General features: G+C 37.4%; 1 protein-coding gene across 2 annotated transcripts; it reads left to right on the top strand.

The window, feature by feature from the left end:
* The first annotated feature begins 14 nt into the window (after window positions 1-14).
* Window positions 15-18,074, top strand: LOC109559681 (C-type lectin domain family 2 member D11-like). 2 transcript variants are annotated; one of them, XM_070790151.1, is made up of 5 exons: window positions 15-679; window positions 4,137-5,269; window positions 14,308-14,483; window positions 15,055-15,161; window positions 16,633-18,074. In XM_070790151.1, exons 2-5 carry the CDS (start codon window positions 5,218-5,220, stop codon window positions 16,751-16,753), a joined length of 456 nt encoding a protein of 151 aa, XP_070646252.1. In that variant the 5' UTR covers window positions 15-679; window positions 4,137-5,217; the 3' UTR covers window positions 16,754-18,074. The 2 variants fall into 2 exon arrangements, with proteins under 2 accessions (XP_070646252.1, XP_019817140.1); XM_019961581.2 differs by lacking the exon at window positions 15-679 and adding an exon at window positions 11,230-11,391.
* Window positions 18,075-20,398: the final 2,324 nt, after the last annotated feature.

Consider the following 20,398-nt stretch of genomic DNA (forward strand, 5'->3'; position numbering starts at 1 on the left):
ATATCAAACAATAAAGCACAGATCTAGGAAGCTCGGAGAAAACCAAGCAGCGTAAATCCGCGCACGCACACACACCTCCCGCAAATACATCTGGGTATATCATAGTCAAACTGCAGAAAATCAAACAAAAATTGAGAAAAAATTTGAAAAGAAGCAAGAAGAAAAAAAATTACTTTGCCACCTTTTGTTATCTAAGAAGCCAGGTATATAAGCAGAGTGGAGTGAAATGTTCAAATTGTTGAGAGAAAAAAAATTACCAACCTAGAATTCTATATTCTATGAAATCACCTTCAAAGTGAAGGGGAAAATAAAGATTTTTTCCAGAAAAAGAAACCTTCAGGGAATTTGTAGCCAGGAGACCTTCCTTATAAGTATGTTAAAATAAGGAAGGACTAGAAAGAGTAGGAGAAGGCAATGGCATCCCACTCCAGTACTCTTGCCTGGAAAATCCCATGGATGGAAGAGCCTGTAGCCTGCAGTCTGTGGGGTCGCTAGGAGTCGGAGATGACTGAGCAACTTCACTTTCACTTTTCACTTTCATGCATTGGAGAAGGAAATGGCAACACACTCCCAGTGTTCTTGCCTGGAGAATCCCAGGGACGGGGGAGCCTGGTGGGCTGCTGTCTATGGGGTTGCACAAACTAAAGTGACTTAGCAGCAGCAGCAGCTGCAGAAAGAGGTAAGGAAAGCGATACAGGTCAGAAACTAGAATCTACTTTGAGGAATAAAAGAAAATTTTAAATGTATTTTTCCTATTCTTAATTGATCTCACTGGTAACAGCTAGTTTCAAAATAATGACTGTATTAGTTCCTTGTAGTTTATGCATAAGTGGAATGAATGACAGTAACAATGTAAGGGACAAGAGTATAATTAGGATTATTTTGTTATTATAAGATATTGCACTATTCTTTTGAGGTTTACAGTATTAATTGAAAGCACATTTGAGCTAGTTGTAATTTTGTATTACAAGCTTCAGGGCAATCACTAAAAATATTTTTTTTAAAAGAAAGGAGTGCAATGGATACAAGATAGGAGAGAAAATGCAATAATCTAAGCTGCCGAACTAAAACTACCTAAGGCTTAAAAAGTAGAAGATAAAATGGAAACAAAGAACAATAGCAACAAATAGAAAACATTAACAAACATGGCAGATATTAATTCATCTGTTTAAATAATCATCTTCATGGCAATGGTTTAAATATACCAGCTAAAATAAATTGTCAGAGTGAAACAAACAAGATCCAATTTTGTATTTTCTATAAAAAATCCATTTTAAAGATGAAGATATATGTAGTCAAAAAAGGAAAAAGGAAACCAATGGAGAAAGATATTCCTTGTGAATACTAATCAAAAGAAAGCTGGAGTAGCTACACTATATTAATTTCATTTTTTTAATGTTTTATTGTAACATTGAGTTGATAGTAGTTTGGGGGTATTAACATTAAACCAAAACCCTATGAAGCACTTGGAAATAATTTCATGCAGAGCAACTTCTAAACAATCAAACTTATCAGGGAGAAAGAAGGACATTACATAATCATAAAACAATTCTCCAAGAAGACAATTGTTTTGTATGTGAACCTAACAACAGTGTCAAAATGTAAGGTAGAACCTGATAGAACTGCTAGGAGAGACAGGTGAATTCACTATTATGGCTGAAGACTTCTGTAACCCTCTGTCAGAAATGGGCAGACCCATCTGGCAGAAAATCACAACACAGTTGTACTAACAGCACCATCGATCAACTGTACACAAAATAATTGACATTTATAAGCTACTTTATTTAATGACAGCAGAATATACATTTGTCTTGAGGTTATTTTGAATATTTGCCATACTAGACCACATTCTGAAAAATTATAGCTTAAAAAATTAAAAGAATAGAAATCATATAATGTATGCGCTCAGGCCATAGTGGAATTAAACTAGAATCAGAAGGCTACATAGAAATATAACTAGAAAATCCTAAATACAGGAGATTTAACAACATATTTCTAAACAATACATGAGTCAAAGAGGATATTTCAAGAAAAATTTTAAAATATTTTTAACTAAATGAAAATGTAACTTAAGAATTTGTGACATAGAGTAAAATAAGTGTTTAGAGGAAAGTTTACTACATTGAATGCACATATTCAAAAAGAATAAATATCTAAAAACAAGTATCTAAGCTTTAACCATAGTAAACTAGAAAAAGAAGGGAAAATGCAAAGTGAAAAGAAATGAAATTGAACAGTAGAAATTAATAGAGACAATCAATGCAATCAAAAGCTGGCACCTTGAAAAAGATCAATAAAGTTGATAAGCCTCTAGAAAACAAAGCTGGTTCTTCAGCAGAAATAAATACAATTGATAAACCTCAAGCGAACTGAGGAAAACGGAGAGAAGATACAAATCAGTAATATTAGAAATAAAAAAGGGGAAATACTACAGAATCTTTGGATATCAAAAAGATCATGAAAGAAAATTCTGAAAATTCCTAATTCTACAAATTCATTGTACAGTCTTGCTTCACTTGGATCTTAACAGTCCACGGGATTGCAGAGTTGGACAGGACTGAGCAACTAACACACACACACACAATACTACAGAGTCTTTGGACATCAAAAAGATGGTGAAATAAAACTATGAAAAATATTAATCCCACAGATTCATTGTACAGTCTTTCTTCACTTGGATCTTAACATCTATACATTTTACAAGCACACATACTGAAGAAGGCTAATGTTTCTAATTACTATAAAATGTATTGAGCTACATATGGTTCAGTGTTTAAAAGCAAGTTAGCTGGAGTTCCTTTTGTTCAACATCTGGAAGAAAACTATGATTTTTATTCTAGATCAGCACTTTTGAATCAACTTTCTACAGTGGTGGAAATATTCCACATCAGTGCAACCACAATTGTAGCCACTAGCCACATGGAGCTGTGAGTACTTGAAATGTGGCTAGATTTTAATTTTTTATTTAATTATAATTGATTTAAATTTTAATACTCAAATGTGATTAATGACTATTCTATTGCATAGGAGTTTAAGACTTCCTTGTGGCTCAGCTGGTAAAGAATCCTCCTGCAATGCAGGAGACCTGGATTCAATCCCTGGGTTGGGAAGACCCCTGGAGAAGGGAAAGCCAACCCACTACAGTATTCTGGCCTAGAGAATTCCACGGACTATATAGTCCATGGGGCTGTGAAGAGTCGGACACGATAGAGTGACTTTCACTTTACTTCACTTCTAAAGGTGTGGTTTGGATTTAGACCTTAAAGCACCTAGAGAAGAATTTTTTCACCACCGTTTTTTACCACCAATGTCAGGAGAGGAGTAGCAAAATCAACGCATATTTGAACACAAGTTCTTGTTTATTTCTTGTGAAAAAGTGTACAGTTATAGATGGTAGACAATGATCAGATATTTATTTGTTGTGTTTACACAAATGAGTACCTGAACAGGGTATTACTCAAGGATTGATTTCAAAAGATCGGATGCTTGTGGTCATGCAGAAGATATTATGTTGGAAAAGCTGTAAACATGCAGTGCAAGATTAAAGCCTTGACAAAAATTCTAATTGGGGAAAACTATGGTAGAAGCGTAATTCATAGTTACAAAGATGGGCTTTGAGAATGAACAAGAGAATGTGAGTATTGGTTGGCCAATGGTAGCTGTGTGATGCTGCCAAGTAATATAGACTCTGTGACAGTCATTCATTTTACTAGTAAAGTAAAATGAATAATAATAATAGTTTAATAACTTTTAGGATACAATGACTTAGACAATATAATCACTATATATGTTAAATTCCATATAATTAACTGCTTGTTGTGTGTCTTAAGCATAAAATTATACAGATTCAAAGAGATGTAAATAATAAAAAAAAAAACCAGAATCCTTGGTATGCAGGAAAATTGCTAGTAAACAAGTAAATAGATCTTCAGTATTTCCAAAGGCCTAAGAATGGAAATACCTAACTATTGATTTACAGGTGCCTGTGAATATACATTTATACCACTGGGAGGCAGTATAACATTAGATTAAATAGGACTTTAGCAGAGAAACAAATTTGCGTACAAATCTCAGCTATTTTATTCAGTGATTCTGTGAATTCAACCAGATATGGTAACTTTTTTTTTTTTTTCCAGATATGGTAACCTTTTTTAAGCTCAACATTCAGATCATGGCATCCGGTCTCATCACTTCATGGCAAATAGTGGAAACAGTACCTGACTTTATTTTTCGGGGCTCCAAAATCACTGCAGATGGGAATTGCAGCCATGAAATTAAAAGATGCTTACTCCTTGGAAGGAAAGTTATGACCAACCTAGACAGCATATTCAAAAGCAGAGACATTACTTTGTCAACAAACGTCTGTCTAGTCAAGGCTATGGTTTTTCCAGTAGTCATGTATGGATGTGAGAGTTGGACTTATAAAGAAAACTGAGTGCAGAAGAATTGATGCTTTTGAACTGTGGTGTTGGAGAAGGCTCTTGAGAGTCCCTTGGACTGCAAGGAGATCCAACCAGTCCATCCTAAAGGAGATCAGTCCTGGGTATTCCTTGGAAGAACTGATGTTGAAGCTGAAACTCCAATATTTTGGCCACCTGATGTGAAGAGCTGACTCTTCTGAAAAGACCCTGATGTTGGGAAAGATTTAAGGCAGGAGAAGAAGGGGACGACAGAGGATGAGATGGTTAGATGGCATCACCTACTCAATGGACATGAGTTTGGGTAAACTCTGGGAGTTAGTGATGGACAGGGAGGCCTGGTGTGCTGCAGTTCATGGGGTCGCAAAGAGTCAACACGACTGAGCAACTGAACTGACTGACTGACTAACAAATCTATGTCTGTGAAGTAAACCGAAGCAATTCCAGGTCTCACCAAAGGATCACTGCCCTTCATTGATTGGTGCCCAGTGATGGAAAGGAATTTTTTTCTGCACGTTTTATTTAACCTTTTTGATTCAGGCAAGAAAATAAAACTGGTCTGTGTTATTTTGACATTTTGACAGGGAAAGAAGATTGTGGAGTAGATTGTCTAAGTTAAAAGCACTTTGCATTTTATACATCTAAAACTCTTGTGAACTTGACTTATCTTGTTGCAGCTCACTTACTGGATGTAAGTTTACTGCTTTCACTTCTCACTTCCTGTTTTTGCAACTACTTATGAAACAGTGCCATATGCTTTTGATTAAATAGAGACATTACTGTGACAGAGACTTTGAAAATGTTTCAGAAAAACTCTATCTCCAGAGAAAACGTGGAAGAGGGGCGATCTGGTAAGTGAAAATTAATAAACTTTGACAAAGTAAAATGGGAGCTGGGGAGGGGAATAATTCTTATTCCACTGACTACCAACAGGATAGAAATTGCACTTGAGGAATATCAGTACCTCACAGTTCACCTCTCTAGAAGGAGAGATGGTTTAAAAGTCTAGAGGTGGCTGAGAGGACAGGTAAGTGTTACATCAGTTATTACGCTACTGTTTATGTTACTTAAATATTTCACACGAATTACATTACAGGAGGTTAATAGAAAAATGCTCTTTGGGTTTATTTTATTAGTCTTTATATTTTCTCCAGGTTGCTGGCAATTTGCACTCTGGCAAGTCACATTATGATATTAAATAACAGACGATTATATCTCAGAGTAATGATAAACAGACACCAACATTTGGTAATACATATACTAGTAAAAGTTGCCCAAACCTACTGTATAGCACAGGGAGCTGTGTTCAATATTATGTAACAACCTAAATGAGAAAAGAATTTTTAAAAGAATAAATGCATATATATGCTTTAAAAAACTAACTATGGCACCTTTGCTGTAGTGTGATTGAATCTAGTAATCGCATGTTTGCTGCTGCTGCTGCTGCTAAGTCGCTTCAGTCGTGTCTGACTCTGTGCGACCCCATAGACGGCAGCCCACCAGGCTCCCCTGTCCCTTGGATTCTCAAGGCAATCACGCTGGAGTGGGTTGCCGTTTCCTTCTCCACTGCATGAAAGTGAAAAGTGAAAGTGAAGTTGCTCAGTCGTGTCCGACCCTCAACGACCCCATGGACTGAAGCCTTCCAGGCTCCTCCATCCATGGGATTTTCCAGGCAAGAGTACTGGAGGAGGGTGCCATTGCCTTAATCACATGTTTAGAGTCTGCCATTTGTTAGACATAGAGCTACAAAGACAAATTACATTTAGACCCTGATTTCAGGGCTTCATCATCTCAGGGACAGACAAATGAGTTACTATAACTTGATGTGATTAGAGTGAGAAGATGTTTAATGAAACTTAGGGAGTTGGTGATGGCATAATTGTGAAGTTACTTTTCACCTGGGCCTTGAATGATACTGTCACTTTTTCTGAAAGAAATAGGAATAAAAGTCAATTTTCTTCAAAAAAATTCTAAGTAAATACAAAAGTATACTTTCCTTCCCTTGGTCACAAAAATGCCCTGCAAAGTTTCCTTTTGGAGTAAAGGGTAAATGTGATTTTTCAGTGAGATCATTAAATGTTTCAGCTAAAATCAATTGAGGCCTATTTTGTGTCCAGATAATTTTCTCTTGTCTCTCCCTCTCTGTCTGTCTTCCTCTTTATGTCTCACGGGGTCTGCTTTACTTTTGTGTTCTCTCTGTCTTTCATTCTCTATTCATTTGATTATAGTGGATCTTATATGGCCAAGCTTTATGTCATCCTATTTAGAGTACAATACCAAAGTAGTTTATATAATGTGTCTTACCAGAGATTTTCAGTAGTGAACATAAAAAATATGAGCATATTTTAAACCTAACCATTTTAGTTAAACAGGTTTTTTTAATTAATTTATTTTTAACTGAAGGATAATTGCCTTATAATATTGTGTTGATTTCTGCCAAAAATCAACATGAATCAGCCATAAGTATAACAGTTTTGATTTAGTGAGAGCATCAGTATTAATTCAACATAGTGATTTATTATTAAAAGCATTTGTTGAAATATAGTATCTAGTTAATACTAGATTAATATAGTTAATAAATTAGTTAATATAGTTAATGTTGTTATTTCAACATCCCTGCATTACAAAAAATAATTATAACCTCCTTCTAATCTCCCCAGTTGATATTAGCTGAGAATTAATTTCTTGCTGTTGCTAAGTCGCTTCAGTTGTGTCTGACTCTGAGCGACCCCATAGACAGCAACCCACCAGGCTCCCCCATCCCTGGGATTCTCCAGGCAAGAACAATGGAGTGGGTTGCCATTTCCTTCTCCTGTTCCCTAAAGAGACTTTTGTTTATTAAAACCATGAATAATTATTGACTAAAATAAAAGTTGCCCCCAAACCGGGAATATTGATATACAGATCCTACTTTATAATTTAGAAAACAAATGTGTGGGTTTGGGAATAGGATGCTAAAGCCATCCACCAGAAAATGCTTTAACATTTTTAGTTTATAACAAATTTGATGAGAAAGATAAAGAGTATATCTCATGCATGTTTGTACTTCAGCCCAGCAGAAAGAATATCTTTTACTGAACATCTATTTTCTGGTAAAAACATGAATTTCCATCTTTCTTTCCTTCTCCCTTTCTCTGAATTTTACTTTTTTATCAAGGACAAGACGATATTGAATTTCCTGAAACACAGGGTTCACGCTTAATCAAAAAGAAAATTCTTAAAGAGCTTTAATGTTTACTAGCTAAGCCAAGGGCTTATGTAGCTGAAACTATTTGAGCAGTGCAAGTGTGAAAGCTATTATTATTTTTTTTTAATTTAAACTGTTTCTGTAAGTTAACTAAGTTTTCTAGAACATAAAACTAAAGTTAAAACCAATAGACCACTTGTAAAAGAATGAAACTAGAACACTTTCTAACACCATACACAAAAATAAACTCAAAATGGATTAAAGATCTAAACGTAAGACCAGAAACTATAAAACTCCTAGAGGAGAACATAGGCAAAACACTCTCTGACATACATCACAGCAGGATCCTCTATGACCCACCTCCCAGAATATTGGAAATAAAAGCAAAAATAAACAAATGGGACCTAATTAACCTTAAAAGCTTCTGCACATCAAAGGAAACTATTAGCAAGGTGAAAATACAGCCTTCAGAATGGGAGAAAATAATAGCAAATGAAACAACTGACAAACAACTAATCTCAAAAATATACAAGCAACTCCTACAGCTCAATTCCAGAAAAATAAATGACCCAATCAAAAAATGGGCCAAAGAACTAAATAGACATTTCTCCAAAGAAGACATACAGATGGCTAACAAACACATGAAAAGATGCTCAACATCACTCATTATCAGAGAAATGCAAATCAAAACCACTATGAGGTACCATTTCACACCAGTCAGAATGGCTGCAATCCAAAAGTCTACAAATAATAAATGCTGGAGAGGGTGTGGAGAAAAGGGAACCCTCTTACACTGTTGGTGGGAATGCAAACTAGTACAGCCACTATGGAGAACAGTGTGGAGATTCCTTAAAAAACTGGAAACAGAACTGCCTTATGATTCAGCAATCCCACTGCTGGGCATACACACTGAGGAAACCAGAAGGGAAAGAGACATGTGTACCCCAATGTTCATCGCAGCACTGTTTATAATAGCCAGGACATGGAAGCAACCTAGATGTCCATCAGCAGATGAATGGATAAGAAAGCTGTGGTACATATACACAATGGAGTATTACTCAGCCATTAAAAAGAATACATTTGAATCAGTTCTAATGAGGTGGATGAAACTGGAGCCTATTATACAGAGTGAAGTAAGCCAGAAGGAAAAACACCAATACAGTATACTAACGCATATATATGGAATTTAGAAAGATGGTAACGATAACCCTGTATACGAGATAGCAAAAGAGACACTGACATATAGAACAGTCTTATGGACTCTGTGGGAGAGGGAGAGGGTGGTAAGATTTGGGAGAATGGCATTGAAACATGTAAAATACATGTATGAAACGAGATGCCAGTCCAGGTTCAATGCACGATACTGGATGCTTGGGGCTGGTGCACTGGGACGACCCAGAGGGATGGTATGGGGAGGGAGGAGGGAGGAGGGTTCAGGATGGGGAACACATGTATACCTGTGGTGGATTCATTTTGATATTTGGCAAAACTAATACAATTATGTAAAGTTTAAAAATAAAATAAAATTAATTAAAAAAAAAAAGGCAGGGAGGGTGGGAAGCCAATAAAAAATTCTCTATAAAAAAAAATTAAATTAAATTTTTAAAAAATTAAATTAAATTTAAAAAAAAAAACCCAATAGACCAGTATTATGGTTCATTTCTCTGTTCTTCTGTGAGATAATCCCTAACACTATTTTTCAAATTAGAAAATTGGTTATTTTGTTCAGAGTATAATATAAGGCATTCGAATTTAGAGGGAGACAAGAAGAGACAAACCATAGGAGATGAGAAGAAATTTTCCTTTGCTTTTCTGGTTGGTTTAAGAATTCAGTTGATTTGACATAGGTAACAAGAGAAAATCAAAGAAAAGTTGGCTAACAAATATACATGGGACAGATTCAGGAAAACTGAGTAACTGGTCAAAATGGCCAAAAACTTCACATGAAATACCATCTCCAGCTAAAGACAAAAGATGCTGGGGGTGGCGGCTTGGGTTGCAAAGGGGCAGAAGGTCATTGACATGGACATGAAAAAAGGGGAAGTTGGGTGAATAAACATTTGCAGGGCCACACAGAAATGATAGACACAAAGCTAAGTCTGAGAGTCTGATCTCCAGGGCCTGCCCACTGTTCCCCACCACATTCAGGCCCATATCTTTGCCAGAAGTCCTTGAGGTGAAAGGAGGTCTGGGTTCCCAGGAGCCTGCCAGGAGGCTGGTGTCTCTTGGGTCACTGGGGCTGGCAAGCACTGGGGTGAGGGGTCCTGGGTTTGTGGGAGCCTGCAGGGAGTCACATAAGCCTGCAGAATCAAGCCTGATGTGATGCTGGGGAAGGCAGATCTGGGATGTGTAGTGAAGTCAGGTGCTGTTTTACTCCCCTTTTCCCAAGAGGAATGGGTCTCTCTCTTTTCTGGACTGCCTAGTCCTGAGGGAAGGGTTTTGGGAGGCTGATCCCAAAGAGTTCATCAGGAGCCAAGTGTCACATGAGCCCCACCTGGAACTGCTGGAGTTGACAGGTGCAGAGGGGCGACAGGAGCCTGGGCTCCTAGGAGCCCACAGGAAGCTCTGGGTGGAAGCTCTCTGAGGCTGCATTCAGTGAAGTCACTCAGTCATGTCTGATTCTTTGCGACCCCGTGGACTGTAGACTACCAGGCTTCTCTGTTCATGGGATTCTCCAGGCAAGAATACTGGAGTGGGTTACCATTTCCTTCTCCAGGGGATCTTCCTGACCCAGGGATCAAACCCAGGTCTCCCACATTGGAGGCAATCACTTTAAGGCTGCATTATCTGCCTGGAATTGGTGGAGTACAAGGAGCTGGGATGAGGCAGGGAGTAGGTGTGCCTGGAATCCTTGGCTCTGGGGAAAGTATTTTCATGTGCAGATAATTTTCAAATTGATATTTCTACTGGGAGGTGAGTGGATGTGACTTCTAGAAACACTTTCACTTCTTTCTAATCTTTATGCTTTTTATGTACTTTTCTTGCCTCATTGGCATTGATAGACCCTCTAGTAAAATGTTAAATTGGATTGGTGAGAGCAGACATCCTTTCCTTGTTCCTGGCCTTTGGTGGAAGGGGTTCACTTTTTCACCATTAAATATCTTGTTAGCTGTACTATTTCTGCAAATGACAAGTATCGGTTTATGTCCTTCAATTCCTAATTTGTTGGAATTTGTTATCTTGGTGAATATTATGTTTTTCACATATTTTGTCTATACTTATTGAGATGATCATATCCTTTCTCTTCTCTTATTCTGTTAATATGATGAATTGCATTGATTAATTTTCTAATGCTCTTCTCAATACTTCTAACCAGATTTCTCATTTAAGGAGGTAAATCTGGACTTTTTTTCATCCTGATTTCTACTCTTTTTGTTTCTTACTATTTCCCTATCTGTTCTTCCAATTACTGGAAGATTCTCTAGGGGAAAAACTCAATTTCTCTTACTCTCGTCCCCTTTGGGTCATGGCCATCATTTGTGGACTTTGATCTCTTGTGAAGAAGGTTGACAATAGGAGAGGTGAGGTACAGCTTACTTTACAGGTTTATTCTGTGTTAAATCAAGTCAAGTTTTTCTCCCTAATATGTCCATGAGATTGAGATTCTGACATTTGCATTTATAGGTAAATTACTCGGAATTCTTTACCTGCTGAGCCAATCGGGACAAATACTCCAAAGGATATGCCTACCAATTATATCTTTTGTAACTTCTGCCAAGTTTTATCGTTTCATCTTCATTGCATCCCTAGCTGCAAATCTAATGCTATTTTATCCTCTTTTCCCAGGTAAGTTGGGTGTTCTCTAAACTTTACAATGTTCTTTGCACTTTTGCTGCTAAGTTGCTTCAGTCGTGTCCGACTCTGTGCGACCCCATAGACGGCAGCCCACCAGGCTCCCCTGTCCCTGGGATTCTCGAGGCAAAGAACACTGGAGTGGCTTGCCATTTCCTTCTCTTTGCACTTTTATATAGTCAATAAATGTTTATTGAGCTCCATTATGAACCAGGCACTGTGTGAAGTGCTTGAGGTATGGTATACCATGAACAAAACATGCACGCACACACACACACACACACACACACACACAAATCCCCATGCCAGTGAACTCCTATTCTATCAGGAAGACACAAATACTATAATAAAAAGTAACAGGGTAAGGAGTACAAGGGGCTTTCCTGTTAGAGGTGGTGAAGAATTCACCTGCAATGCAGGAGACCCCAGTTCAATTCCTGGGTTGGGAAGATCTGCTAGAAAAGGGATAGGCTACCCACTCCAGTATTCTTGGGCTTCCTTGTCGCTCAGCTTGTAAATAATCTGCCTGCAATGTGGGAGACTGGGTTCAATCCCTGGGTTGGGAAGATCCCCTGGAGAAGGGAACTGCTACCCACTCCAGTATTCTGACCTGGAGAATTCCATGGACTGTATAGTTATTGGGGTCGCAAAGAGTCGGACACGACTGAGCGACTTTCACTCGTTCACTCAAGGAGTACAAGTGTATAGGCAAGCCTCCTTGAGAGGATGACTTTTCAGCAAACTATTGAGGGAGATGAAGGAGCCATTGGCTATGTGAGGAAAGCATTCCAGATGGTGGGAACAAGCAGAATGAAAGAAGGAATCTCCTGATAGGTTTGAGGAACAGCAAGGAAGCTTCTTCAGCTAAAGCAAGGTGAGAATGAGGAAGAGTAATGGGCTGGGAGTCACAGTATTATAAGTCAGTTAAAGATTTTGGATTTTGTTCTGAGTGCAATGAGGAGGAACTAGATGAGAAAAATTGTAGGAGAGGAATGTCATGATCTGAATTTCATTGTAGAATAATCATTTTGACTATTACATTGGGAACAGATTGTTAGAAGAAAAGTTAGACATAGGAACAGCTACTAGGACAAAGTTGTAGAAATCCACACCAGATAGGACAGTGGCTTGGCCCTGGTGATAACAGTGGAGGTGGGACAGGGTATCGGAATCTGTCTATTCTGAAAGTTGAGTCAACAGTATTTCCTATCAGGTTGGCTAAGGGAGGAAAAGCGAGATTATGAAGCAAAAACATCTATGCTTCCCATAGCCTATACTCTGAAATATTGCTGGTTACAGAGTATCTAATCAGGGCCCGTATATTTTTACACATATTTGACAGAAATTCACATAAAACAAAAAACTTCTGGAAACCCTACATCGTATTTTTGGTACTAAAATCAGTATTTGAACTATGCTATATTTTGTCTACTAGAAGATTTTTTTTTTTTACTAGAAGATTTTTTACCCTTAAAAAATGTAGCATAGTAAAATCTAGGAAAGGTAAGGAATTTGCCTTTCTTTTGTCAAGAGAAGAAGGACAGATATAAAGAGGCTGTGGGGAAAGGGAAAATCTGTACGATGCTTGGAAAGAGTACTACAGAAATTAAATGCTACAGAAATTGATTTCTTTATAACAGTTAGTGTCCATGGACCCCTGGGAAGTGAGGTACACAGATTCTCTGCTTGAAGATCAGTGGACTGATGGCTTTTGTACCTGAGATAAGACTGTTAGTGATGACTCCAGGAGGCAACAATTGAATGTACAATACATACTTCAAGACTGACCTTGGGTAAAAGTTCACCATATAAAATATATATGCATTTATTCATATATTAGTTTCTGTAGTACATTTTGTTCCAAGGCAATTCTCGATCTAATAAAATCATTTAGGGAAAGCAACTACCACTAGCTCGCACTCAGCAAGTGATCACATATCTCAATACTGCATTTTCCAAGAAACCAAAAGAAGAAAATGATCTTAGAAAAGACTGTTGTTTGGGGAAGCAGTGAAATGCAAACAAATTTCCAAATATTGACTAGCAGTTGGCGCTTTATAAATCGTTATGGCTAGCAGCATCCTAAGAGGCATTAGTAATACTAGTTGGCAATGCATTATAGCTCAGCAGTTCTGCACATAACTGAGAATTGGGCAGCATCCATAGAGGGTATTTATTACATAGCCAGGCATTTGGATGTCTTTCTGGAAGCAAAATATGATGATGAGGAAAATTATGTAATGAATGGTACTAAAATACATATAATGGAAAGCTATTTATTGGGAAAAGCAAACACATTTGGGCATTGAAGTCATTTCTAAAAATCTGTCTACCAATTGAAAGTAGCTCCTGCTCGGATGTGAAGAAAAACAAAATGCTATTTCCAAAAGTCCTAAAAGTACAAGAGTCTAGGAGGGAGGAGGGTTCAGGATGGGGAACACATGTATACCTGTGGTGGATTCATTTTGATGTTTGGCAAAACTAATACAATTATGTAAAGTTTAAAAATAAAATAAAAATTAAAAAAAAAATAAAAAAAAAAAAAAAAAAAAAAAAAAAAAGTACAAGAGTCTAGTTGATATTCTATCATGTTTTTCTTCAAATCCCTCATTTTGGAATTTCCCTGGTGGCTCAGACGGTAAAGACTCTGCCTGCAGTGCGGGAGACCTGGCTTCAGTCCCTGGGTTGGGAAGATCCACTGGCCTGGAGAATTCCATGGACTGCATATTCAGACATGACTGAGTGACTTTCACACATATATACTATGCAAGATTTATGCATATGTGTGTATATATGTGTGTATACATACATATGTAAAGAAAAAAAGGCTGACCTCAGGGTGGTAAGTGGAAAAATAGATGAAAGGGATGAGAAAATTTGTTATATTCACTGTGTTTGTCCAACTACTAGTGAGAAGAAGAGAGCTGGACTCACATGTTCTGTATGTTCCCTGCTCAAAAGGATGGATAGGATTTGGAAGTAAATGTTTTTATTTTTCGGAAGACACAAGGAACTGGACATTCAGTCAGACATTCTGTACTTCATTGGAAGCTGTCCTTGCTCAGTTTGAAACTAAGGATGAGCTGGTAAGAAATATTTTTGGATCATGTTCTTTGTTAAATATTTAGCCCCTGAGAAGGCTATAGGCTGCATAGGGTGACAGCTGAAAGAAGAGGAAGGATCCCATTCCAGGCAGACTTGGGGACTTGGAGTGCATATTGGTGCCTGATATTTCTTGGGTATGTTCTCTGCCTGGAACCCTGTGAGACAATTTGGACACATTCTCTCTTGTATCCTCATAGTTAACCTTTAGTTAAAAGTATTGTTCCCATTGTACAAAGAAATATGGTAATCATGTAATTTATCATCCAAATCAGGACATTTTGGGGAGTGAAAATGACGATATTAATAATATGTTGGTGCCACAGTTATAACCTGGGACTTTCTCAGTAAAACTGAGATGTGTGGTCACTTTAATGTAATTTAGGATCAGAGATGTTTGAGTGACTTAAGCTGAGAACTGGGGACTAGTCTCCCACCAGATTCTAAACTTATCAATTATTTAGGCTGCCATTTAAAGAGAGATGTCTAAGGGGAAGAGGACTCAACGGTAAAACGAAGGAGACATGTGTTTTCGCTTTCTGTGTTTTATAATAGAACTTCCTGATAAGATACAAAGGCCATTCTGACCATTGGATTGGCCTTAGTAGAGAATCATCACATCATGTTTGGAAATGGACAGACAACTCTAAATATAATGCCTCGTAAGTTTATAGACTTTCTTCTACTGTATTCACGTGTGGTTTTGGGTATGAATTGTGTTTATGAGAAAATAAATTTAATATCATGGAAAAGTTATGAATTAAGAAATAGAAATCCTTTGTATGCTCTTCCATTTATTAGTTGCACCTTTGGAAAAACTTTAATATGATTTCAGCTGAAACCTTTTTCATGACGATAACATTGGATGTAGTTCTTCCACTCTCACCCACTGACTTAAACTGTGCTAATTCCCTACTTAAAAGGCAGAGAGAACAGCTGAGGCACACGAGGGTCCTGCAGTCTTAGAAAGCCACTAAGAATTGATATCCACAGACCCTCAGTCCACTCTTTCATTTGCTACATTCATTCTTAAAAGGAAGGTTGTCAGGGAACCAGTGGGAATCCTCCGTAAATTGTCTCTGGGAGGAACTTAGTAACATTCCTTGGATTGTGAGTGCTTCAGTGGGGATGTTTTGAATGTAATCATTACATTGGAGCAGATAGAATATAAGGGTGCAGTCACTTCCCTCAATCAAAACTAAGCCCTTTTAATAATTTACTAGTAAGTAAACACGTTATTTTCACACATGTATGAAACAGGTCAGTAGAGCACTGAAAATATTCTTCACTCAAGGCCACTGGCAATGAAAATAATCAATAATAGATCAATAAATTATCAATAATAATAGTAGAAAATGTTTTTTAGTCTTCAACCAAGTTGAGGACTAAACTAGACCATTTCCTAGATTACTCGGAGAAACTGCTCCAGAGAAACAGGGTTTCTAGCTCAGTTTTACATCTTGTCAGAACAGAGAACATTAAACAAGTCAGGGTTGCCTTTCTTTGAGGTTTCCCCTAGGAAAAAAAAAAAAAAGAATAGACCAGCACATACACAGTGGATCAGTATGGCCCTAGCACCTGGGAAGGGAGTCTTATCACCAAAGGAGACCAGCACTGATGTCTCAAGAAGGGGGACATTTAATCTTTATTTCTAACATGGACATTTTTACTTCTGGTCAATGTATCTTTTTCTTTAATAATTAAAGCAGAAGTATAAAATATGCTTGATAGGCCACAAATAGGTTGTTTTAAATAGCATAAAATTTAATTCATGTATAAACCAGAATGACTTCCCTATATCTCCATATGTGAAATTTTCATTTATCACCACCCATGGCAACAGTTTACTTGGCTACCACAGCAAGCACTAGTTAAATACCTAGTCAACAACATAACTAGATTTGGGATGGATAGTGATAATCTTCTGATACTCCAGCAGAGACTTTGAGAATATAAAAGGAACTAAATACAGAAATGATATATATTTACTCAGAAGACTTATGAACAACAGATTTTCACTTTTCTCTTGTTCACATTAGCAGTAACTGCAGTGGGGGTGCTGAAGCATACATAGGAGGAATGAATGTAGATGTCCAACCTATGCTTTTTTAATATTTTTGTGCTTGGTTTTAGGTTTGCCATCACAGGAGATGCAACATGTGGCTACCTGAATGACCTTGGAGTTAGCAGTGCCAGGAGTTATACAGATAGAAAATGGATTTGCAGCAAACAAATAATGTTTCCATGTCCTTAAATTCTTCAAGTCCTTTTTAGGGAATTTCATACACCATCTCAAAGAGATGCATTATAAATTATGCACAGTTGCTGCTTTATTGCTTGCTCTTCCAAAAATATCACCAATATTCGTTTATAGCATTGTTAACAGTAAGGAGACAAGCTATACTTGAACGATACAGGGATTTGGAAGAGCATGATTCTAAATTAAATAAGCCTTATATAATATGAGTTGATATTTATGTTTTGAACCCAGTCAATGTGAATAAATGCCTCTTCCTATATACAAACAGTACTTTCTTTGCACACATGGGACCATAAAAATAAGTATGATAACTGAAGCCATGCAAAATGAGTTTAATCACTGATGTTATTAATTGGTTAACACAGTTGAAATTCTCTTACCATCAGTTACAAATGTATAGGGAAAATTGTTTTGGACTTCCCTGGTGGCACGGTGGATAAGCATCTGCCTGCAAATTCAAGGAACATGGGTTCGATCGCTGGTCCAGGAAGATTTCACATGCCACGGAACAGCTAAGCCCATGTGCCACAATCCTGAGCCTGGATTACAGAGTCCATGAGCAGCAATTATTGTAGCCCAAGTACCCAAGAATCTGTCCTCCGCAGCATGAGAAGCCACTACAATGAGAAGCCCGTGCACTGCAGTGAAGAGTAGCCACCACTCTCTGCAACTAGAGAAACTGCAAGACAAAGAAGACCCAGTGCAACCAAAGATTAACTCATTCATTAAATTTTTTGTTTTAAAAAGACACATATATAGGGAAATTTTTAAAACTCCCAAGACTAGAGACTTACCTGATTGTCCAGTGGCTAAGACTCTGCTCCCAATGCAGGAGGCTTGGGTTCAATCCCTGATCAGGGAACTAGATCCTGCATGCTTAAACTATAACATTCCCCAGGCTTGTTTGAGCCAAAAGTTCCCACTTGCAGCAACTAAAAATTCCACATGCTCTCTAACAAAGTTAATCGGCTGTACAGCATGTGAAATCTTTGGTTGATGCATGTGAGATTTTACTCCAATTAAAAGAACAAAATCTTACCACAAAAAGCAGGGGAAAAAAAAAAGGCATCACAGAAGCTGGCAAGGAAAAAAAAAAAAAAACAGGATTCCACATACCACAACCCATATAGAAGATTCCTCATGCTGCCAGTAAGATCCAAGCAGCACCCCCCCCAAAAAAGTTTACTAACCATAATATTTATTGTAGAGTCTATATTTTAAAACATTAGAAACACTGAAAAAATGCTTTGTATACTTTAATTCTCGGTGTTTATAAGTTACAGTGTGCTAAATAAATGTTATCCCTATAAACCAATATTTTGGTTTTGGTATTTTATATATCAATCTTTTGTTTACCCTTTATTGGATTTTAAATTCCTGCTTCCACTCTAATTAAATCACAAATAGTTACTTCTACCCATTAGCCATGTGATACCCAATCTCAGAATATATGATTGAGTTTGATAAACAAAATGTTTTAAATTTTTACAGCATTAACTACACTGTATTCATGAGTATACAAAAGTAGAAAATAGTAACTTATATCCTCTCTATGTACCTCCATTTCTCTTTGACTCCTTATCCCCTCGTTTTAACTTGTTTTCAATATCTGTGACACTATTTCTGTTTTATAAGTTCATTTGTAGCCTTTTTTTGTTTTTTAGATGCTACATGCAAGTGATATCATGTGATATTTGTCTTCCTTGTTAGTTTCTTAGTGTAATTTTATGCAATCTTGTATATATTAATTTTCCATATATGTATAAATATTATATGTTTAGGGGCTTCCCTGATGGCTCAGTGGTAAAGAGCTGCCTGCAATGCAGGAGACCTGAGTTGCATCCCTGGGTTGGGACAATCCCCTGAGGAAGGAAATGGCTACCCCTTCCGGTATTCTTGCCTGTGAAATCCCATGGACAGAAGAGACTGGCAGGCTATAGTCCATGGGGTCTCAAAGAGTCAGACACAACATAGTGGCTAAACAACAACATAATCAAATGAACCAATTCTTCAAAGTAAATCTTCCACACATTCTGTTAGTTCTGTTTTCCTGTAGAACCCTGACTGTCATAAGAAATTAATTCCTTAGAAAGCAAACTTTGACTGAAGGGGACAGGGGACAGGAAGAATGCAAGATGCATTCTGTCTATTTCCTTTGCTTCCTTGGCTGGACAATTTGGAAGCACAAGTGCTTGACAGGTTCACAGGAGGCATCAGAAAGAATGAACAGTCTGCTCAGCTTTTTCTAAAGATGTAACATTAAACACCTTAACCTTTTAAAATGTATTTATTTATATACTTATTCATTTATTTGTAAGATTTATTCATATTAAAGATTTAAATTTATAGAATTTATAACTACAAAAAACATAATATAAATCAATAGAAGTACTGCTAAGCAAAATTGATATGTCCATAAAGTGAAATAGTATACAATAATAAAGTAAAATTATAATGGTGTGTGGAAGGAGCTATAAGATGTTGAGGAACTTGCTTGGTCATATGATAGTTCTATTTAAAATTTTTTTTTAATTTAATTTTATTTTTAAACCTTACATAATTGTATTAGTTTTGCCAAATATCAAAATGAATCCGCCACAGGTATACATGTGTTCCCCATCCTGAACCCTCCTCCCTCCTCCCTCCCCATACCATCCCTCTGGGTCGTCCCAGTGCACTAGCCCCAAGCATCCAGTATCGTGCATCGACCTGGACTGGCAACTCGTTTCTTACATGATATTTTACATGTTTCAATGTCATTCTCCCAAATCTTCCCACCCTCTCCCTCTCCCACAGAGTCCATAAGACTGTTCTATACATCAGTGTCTCTTTTGCTGTCTCCTACACCGGGTTATTGTTACCATCTTTCTAAATTCCATATATATGCGTTAGTATACTGTATTGGTGTTTTTCCTTCTGGCTTACTTCACTCTGTATAATAGGCTCCAGTTTCATCCACCTCATTAGAACTGATTCAAATGTATTCTTTTTAATGGCTGAGTAATACTCCATTGTGTATATGTACCACTGCTTTCTTATCCATTCATCTGCTGATGGGCATCTAGGTTGCTTCCATGTCCTGGCTATTATAAACAGTGCTGCGATGAACATTGGGGTACACGTGTCTCTTTCCCTTCTGGTTTCCTCAATGTGTATGCCCAGCAGTGGGATTGCTGGATCATAAGGCAGTTCTATTTCCAGTTTTTTAAGGAATCTCCACACTGTTCTCCATAGTGGCTGTACTAGTTTGCATTCCCACCAACAGTGTAAGAGGGTTCCCGTTTCTCCACACCCTCTCCAGCATTTATTATTTGTAGACTTTTGGATTGCAGCCATTCTGACTGGTGTGAAATGGTACCTCATAGTGGTTTTGATTTGCATTTTTTCAGGAAATTCCATAATGTTTTCCATAGTGGCTTACCAATTTAAATTTTTACCAGCAGTGCACAAGGGTTCCCTTTTATACACATTCTTGCCAAAACTTGTCTTTTTTATAATGTCCAATCTAACATTGTAGCTTTGATTTTTGTCTCTGATGATTAGTGATGTAAAACATCTTTTCATGTTCCTGCTAACTGTCTCGATGCATGATACTGGATGCTTGGGGCTGGTGCACTGGGACGACCCAGAAGGAGGGTA

Source organism: Bos indicus, chromosome 5 (assembly GCF_029378745.1).
Source record: "Bos indicus isolate NIAB-ARS_2022 breed Sahiwal x Tharparkar chromosome 5, NIAB-ARS_B.indTharparkar_mat_pri_1.0, whole genome shotgun sequence".
NCBI lineage: Eukaryota > Metazoa > Chordata > Mammalia > Artiodactyla > Bovidae > Bos > Bos indicus.